Source organism: Egretta garzetta, unplaced genomic scaffold (genome assembly GCF_000687185.1).
Source record: "Egretta garzetta isolate BGI_Z169 unplaced genomic scaffold, ASM68718v1 scaffold508, whole genome shotgun sequence".
Taxonomy (NCBI): Eukaryota; Metazoa; Chordata; class Aves; order Pelecaniformes; family Ardeidae; genus Egretta; species Egretta garzetta.
Genome location: NW_009260609.1, coordinates 1,243,177 through 1,249,176, shown reverse-complemented (window position 1 = coordinate 1,249,176; position 6,000 = coordinate 1,243,177). Strand labels below are relative to the sequence as shown.

At 49.4% G+C, this 6,000-nt stretch overlaps 1 protein-coding gene across 1 annotated transcript; it reads left to right on the top strand.

Annotated features, from left to right (window-relative positions):
• The first annotated feature begins 20 nt into the window (after window positions 1-20).
• Window positions 21-2,423, top strand: HSPA2 (heat shock protein family A (Hsp70) member 2). Its single transcript, XM_009644855.2, has one exon. It carries the CDS (start codon window positions 163-165, stop codon window positions 2,065-2,067), a length of 1,905 nt encoding a protein of 634 aa, XP_009643150.1. The 5' UTR covers window positions 21-162; the 3' UTR covers window positions 2,068-2,423.
• The last annotated feature ends 3,577 nt before the right edge of the window (window positions 2,424-6,000 follow it).

The window sequence follows — 6,000 nt, the reverse complement described above, 5'->3', positions numbered from 1 at the left end:
GCAGGGTTCTGGCAGGTTCCAGAAGGCGGCGGAGTCGGCTATAAAGCGGGCGCCAACGGCACCGTAACGGCACATCGAGCCGCGGAGCGCAGCGAGAGCGGGCGGAGGGAGACGGGAGGCAGGAGACGCGACCGAGTACCTGACCAAGAGAAGCCTGTCATCATGTCTGCCAAAGGGCCGGCAATCGGCATCGACTTGGGCACCACGTACTCCTGCGTGGGTGTCTTCCAGCATGGCAAGGTGGAGATCATCGCCAATGACCAGGGCAACCGCACCACACCCAGCTACGTGGCCTTCACTGATACAGAGCGCCTCATCGGCGATGCTGCCAAGAACCAGGTGGCTATGAACCCTACCAACACCATCTTTGATGCCAAGCGTCTCATCGGCCGCAAGTATGATGACCCCACGGTGCAGTCTGACATGAAGCACTGGCCCTTCCGTGTGGTGAATGAGGGTGGCAAGCCCAAGGTACAAGTGGAGTACAAGGGTGAGATGAAGACCTTCTTCCCAGAGGAGATCAGCTCCATGGTCCTTACCAAGATGAAGGAGATTGCTGAGGCCTATCTGGGGCGCAAGGTGCAGAATGCTGTCATCACAGTGCCTGCTTACTTCAATGACTCCCAGCGCCAGGCCACCAAAGACGCTGGCACCATCACTGGCCTTAATGTGATGCGTATTATCAATGAGCCCACAGCAGCTGCTATAGCCTATGGCTTGGACAAGAAAGGTACGCGGGCTGGAGAGAAGAATGTGCTCATCTTTGACTTGGGAGGGGGCACTTTTGATGTGTCCATCCTTACCATTGAGGATGGCATCTTTGAGGTGAAGTCCACAGCTGGTGACACCCATCTGGGTGGGGAGGACTTTGACAACCGCATGGTGAACCATTTTGTGGAAGAATTCAAGCGTAAGCACAAGCGCGACATTGCTGGCAACAAGCGAGCGGTGAGGCGACTGCGTACGGCTTGTGAGAGGGCGAAGCGCACTCTCAGCTCTTCCACACAAGCTAGCATCGAGATCGACTCCCTCTACGAGGGCATCGACTTCTACACCTCCATTACACGTGCCCGCTTTGAGGAGCTCAATGCTGACCTCTTCCGTGGCACCCTGGAGCCAGTGGAAAAGGCGCTGCGTGATGCCAAGCTTGACAAGGGCCAGATCCAGGAGATCGTGCTGGTGGGTGGCTCTACCCGTATCCCTAAGATCCAAAAACTGCTACAGGACTTCTTCAATGGCAAAGAGCTGAACAAGAGCATCAACCCCGATGAGGCTGTTGCTTACGGTGCTGCCGTGCAAGCGGCCATCCTCATGGGAGACAAGTCTGAGAATGTGCAGGATCTGCTGCTGTTGGATGTCACCCCTCTGTCCCTGGGCATCGAGACAGCTGGTGGCGTGATGACCGCTCTCATCAAGCGCAACACCACCATTCCCACCAAACAAACTCAGACCTTCACCACCTACTCAGACAACCAGAGCAGTGTCCTGGTCCAGGTGTACGAGGGTGAGAGGGCTATGACGAAGGACAACAACTTGCTGGGCAAATTTGACCTAACGGGCATCCCCCCGGCGCCCCGTGGAGTCCCTCAGATCGAGGTCACTTTTGACATCGATGCCAATGGTATCCTGAACGTCAGTGCCGTGGACAAGAGCACGGGTAAGGAGAACAAGATCACCATCACCAATGACAAGGGCCGCCTTAGCAAAGATGACATTGACCGCATGGTGCAAGAAGCAGAGAAATACAAAGCAGAGGATGAAGCTAACCGCGATCGGGTGGGAGCCAAGAACTCCCTTGAGTCCTACACTTACAACATGAAGCAGACAGTGGAGGATGATAAACTGAAGGGAAAGATCAGTGACCAGGACAAGCAGAAAGTGCTCGACAAGTGCCGGGAGGTGGTCTCTTGGCTCGATCGCAACCAGATGGCTGAGAAGGAAGAGTACGAGCACAAGCAGAAAGAGCTGGAGAAACTCTGCAACCCGATCGTTACAAAATTATACCAGGGAGCTGGGGGGGCCGGGGCGGGTGGCTCCGGTGGCCCGACCATCGAAGAAGTAGATTAAAGAGGACTGAAGTATAGACTGGTTTATGGACAGTCACTCCGTTCTTTGCTTTGTATTTTTTTTTTTTTCTAACGTTTAAGGAAAACGTCCTTGCCGATAACAGAGTTTATTCTGTTGGGTGTGTATAAAGGCAGATCTGTCAGCTTGGTTTTGATAAAAGGGAAGGCACGTCCTGCTTTATAAGGTTAGTAATAGACAAGTTTGTTAATTCAGATACAGCTGTTTGTACTCTGGATGTTTGTCTCTGTTCAAATGTCTCTTCTTAAAGTAACCACTCGACTGTTGCAGTTGACAAGTTTCAAGTTATGCATGAAAATCTTGACGGAAAACTTTAAAAAAAAAAAAATAAATGCCAAATTTGGCTTCTGGAAATTTTGGTAATAAATAAAATGTATTTAAAGCGTAAACCTAGCCTCCTCCTGTCTGTGAAGGGGCAGTAGTGGGGGTGGGGGAAGACCTTCCTGGCAGTGTCTGCCAGCCCTGCCCAAATGGAGCCCAGCCCAGGGAGCGAGCCTGCTTCCCTGTGGGACCCTGGGGAGGGCATGTGCTGCTGTTGCAGACCCCCAAACCCTGGGGCTGGTGTGAGCGAGACGCCTGGCGCTGCCATGGTGGGGGGGAAAGTTTCCCTGAGTTGGGGGTGTTTGGTTTTGGGCAGTGACTTGTGGACTGGGCTGCAGTCCCCAGCCCAGCTGCTCCGGCAGTGAAAACGCGAAGCAGCTTGTCGCTGTGTGTGTTCATGTTGCTGAAATAAAACAGCGTGGAAAGAAGTACAACAAAAATAGTCCTGCTTGGCAGGCGGCTGGGCTTGATAAAGTAGAGACCGGTTTATGGCCAGCCGTATAAATTGCTGAGTTATTCTTGGGTTGCTTGCGTGCAAGCTGGGCTTTCAGTATTTTACTGAATGTGGGGGTTTTTTTCCCCTCCTAAGATGATCAAAAGTACAGCTGCCACGGGGAACCTGAGAGCTGGGAGTGCTGAGTAAGGAGCCGGGACGCTGAACTTGATAGAATAGGCAAAATCGTAGTAGCTAAACTCGTCTGGCTTTACTACAGACTGTCTCCACAGCTCTTCATTTGTTTCAACAAGCAAAAAAATGCAGTGTTTAGAGTCCAAGGAGCTGCAAATTAATTAGCTGTAATGGAGGAGCCTGATGACATGCACATTTTGGACTTGCTTGTCCTTTAAGGGAAAAAACTGCGGAGCAGTGGGCAGCTGAAGGGAGTGATCCGCAGTGTTTTTGTTTGGTTGCCTGTTAGTAAGTGGGGGTGTTGGTGTGCTGGGAAATAAGGCAGGCGCTGCCCTCCTGGCTCTCTGCTGCAAAGAATTTTTAGGACCCCGATTCCTTAAGCCTGATGTATATAAAAAATAGGTTTTGAGGAGAGGGCAGACAAAAATAAACTTGGTTAGTACTTAATAATCAGCAGAGATGTGAAACTCCAGTTTACTACGTTACTTCTCTCAGCTGTTTTGCCAGGGCACTGACTGTGGCTTTCTCTTCGCTGGCTACAGAAAGGGGTTACAGTCGCTGCTGGGGAACGCGAGGCTTGTAAAAAGCTTGTTTGATCAGCTCTTGTCGCAAATGATTCAAAACCACTTCAAGTTTATTGAACGGTCCATCGCTAAATGGCAGTGCAATCGCAGCGAGACCTGGGAAGTCAATTACAGCAACTTTGGCACCTGCTGAGTGCTTCAGCGAAATCTCGAAAGGCTGTAATGAGGCTGGGTGCTTTTGGTGTGTATGTACACAGCATTTCCCTGGCAATCAGCCTCTTGTTTCCAGGCTGTAATGTATGGAGGACCCCTGAGAATGAATAGATTTTTAATTTTTTTTTTTTTTTCTAGGAACTAATAGGTAAATACGTTTATGAATAGCAGTAGATTATCTGTAAGCAAAAAGTTGTTGCTGCCAACTGTAATACTTTGTCAGATTTTTTTTTAATCCCACTGCTATGGGACGACAATGAGGCTTAGGGAGCACCCATGTTCATTGTAAATGCAGGTTAACCATTTTTTCTATTAACTGACTGGTAATAGCCCTTGCCACATAGTTTCCTTTACTTTTCAGCCCTTGGTGTGCATTCCTCAGCGTTGCTTCCCGGTGATTAAACACAATTTTTTTGTTGTTTTCCCCAAACGTCTATTTAAGCGTATGGCAGAGCTAATGCAGCCCGACGTGCGCAGCAGCTGGTTTGTCGCACGCCTGCGCTGTCATCTGTCCTTTCCCTCACCTCGGCCGCGGCTGCCCTGTGCCCGCTTCAGCAGCGGGGCAGGCAGGGAGTAACAGAGACCACAGACGTGAAGAACCCATCTGAATAGTTAAAATACCCCAGGGGACACAAACGGGTTAATACTGGAGTAATTGTAATTTTTTTTTTTTCCCTAGGAAAGGGCTATTTTTTAGTATGGACACACCTAGATGATGTGGGACACGTAAAGGGTAAGAAATTTCTGCTGACTTACATGATTGGAAAAAGATTTGAAGTCTCGAGGCACAAAGTAGCCTTTCAGAGACGTGAACAACGCCTCAAAATGCAAGAGGCAGAAAATGCAAAGGGCTCAGAGCTAGATTCCGTGTGTTTATTCACTTAGTTTAAAAAACAAAGAATAACTTACGGCTGGTTTTCAGTATATTATACTTACTGTGGAGCGAAACTCTGATCCTAAGTTAGTGGTAGCTTCTCACTGACTCCAGTGGGTACATATTTTCCCCCACTTTCTTAAAGAAATTAAGTAAATGTCAGAGGGGAAAATGCTGTTCCTCATTTGCAAATAGGTGTATTTGGTGTGGGCGTGTACTTCTGGGGAGTAGTTGTATGTTTCAAATTAATTTGGCAAAGCTAGGAAAATAATCTTGTCTAAAATCTGCAGTTTCATTGCTTCCACATTCAGCGTCTCTCCTCCTTTGTACTGCCCTGACTCACAGGGAAAGCCACCTCCTTCTGTCAAAATCATGGGCCTGGGTTTCTGAACTTCGCTTATTGTTAAACTGGGCTCAGTGAAAGACCAAGCCCGTGGGAAGGGCATAAAGTGGTTATAGCTTCGTAGCACTTGTGTAACTACAGTGTTAACTTTTGGTGGCTCCTTATATTTGCTGATCGAGTTTATATGGAGAGTATTATTTTATATAGAGGAACACCCATAGCGTTAATACTGGAGAATTTAATCACCCAAATTAAAACCCTTAAGCGCCTTAGCACCTCACTCACGGTGCAGCCAGGTGTGTAGCGATGCAGCACGGGTCGCCCTGCAATTCCCCACCATCGCTTTGCAGGGGAGAGCCTAAAAAAGACAAAAGCGAAAAGCATTACTAAAATAACGTGCCATGTGAGAGCGCTCGGAGGGAGCTGAGTACAAGAGAGCTGTCTGAGGGCAACCCACTCGGGAGCTGGAAAGCTGAGACGTGCTTGGGCAGGCTGCGTCCACCCAGCCGGCCGGGTGAGTCAGCCCCGTGCCCTGCCGCCTCCGCAGCGTCTGTTTGAAGTTCTGCACAGAGGACTTAGCAGACAGGCTGCAGCCCTGCTCGTCCCCTTGTGATACCATCTTAAAGGCAGGAATAAATCTATCCTGGCAGCCGTCCTTTTATCTCTCGGGAGACACTGCGTAGAGCCCTGCAGGCTGGGCAGCCTTTCTCTTGGGTGCTGCCTGTCATTTCTTTGAAAGGTTCTTCTTGAAGGTTTGGGGCACTCTGGGGTGCAGCCAAGGGGAGATGGCTCTGAAAGAGATGTGGCATCTCAGGACCACGCCATAAATTTTGTCTTCCCTGTTGCGAGCCACTCCCACAGATACATATGAGGAACAGGAAGAAAAGGGAAAAATGTTCAGGGAATTCACATTTCCAGTCTTGGCACTTACATTAAGGGCAAGGCATCACGTTAAAAAGCCTGCGCTTACACCCAACATGCACACTTAACTTCAAAGTTCCTTTTTTCAGTC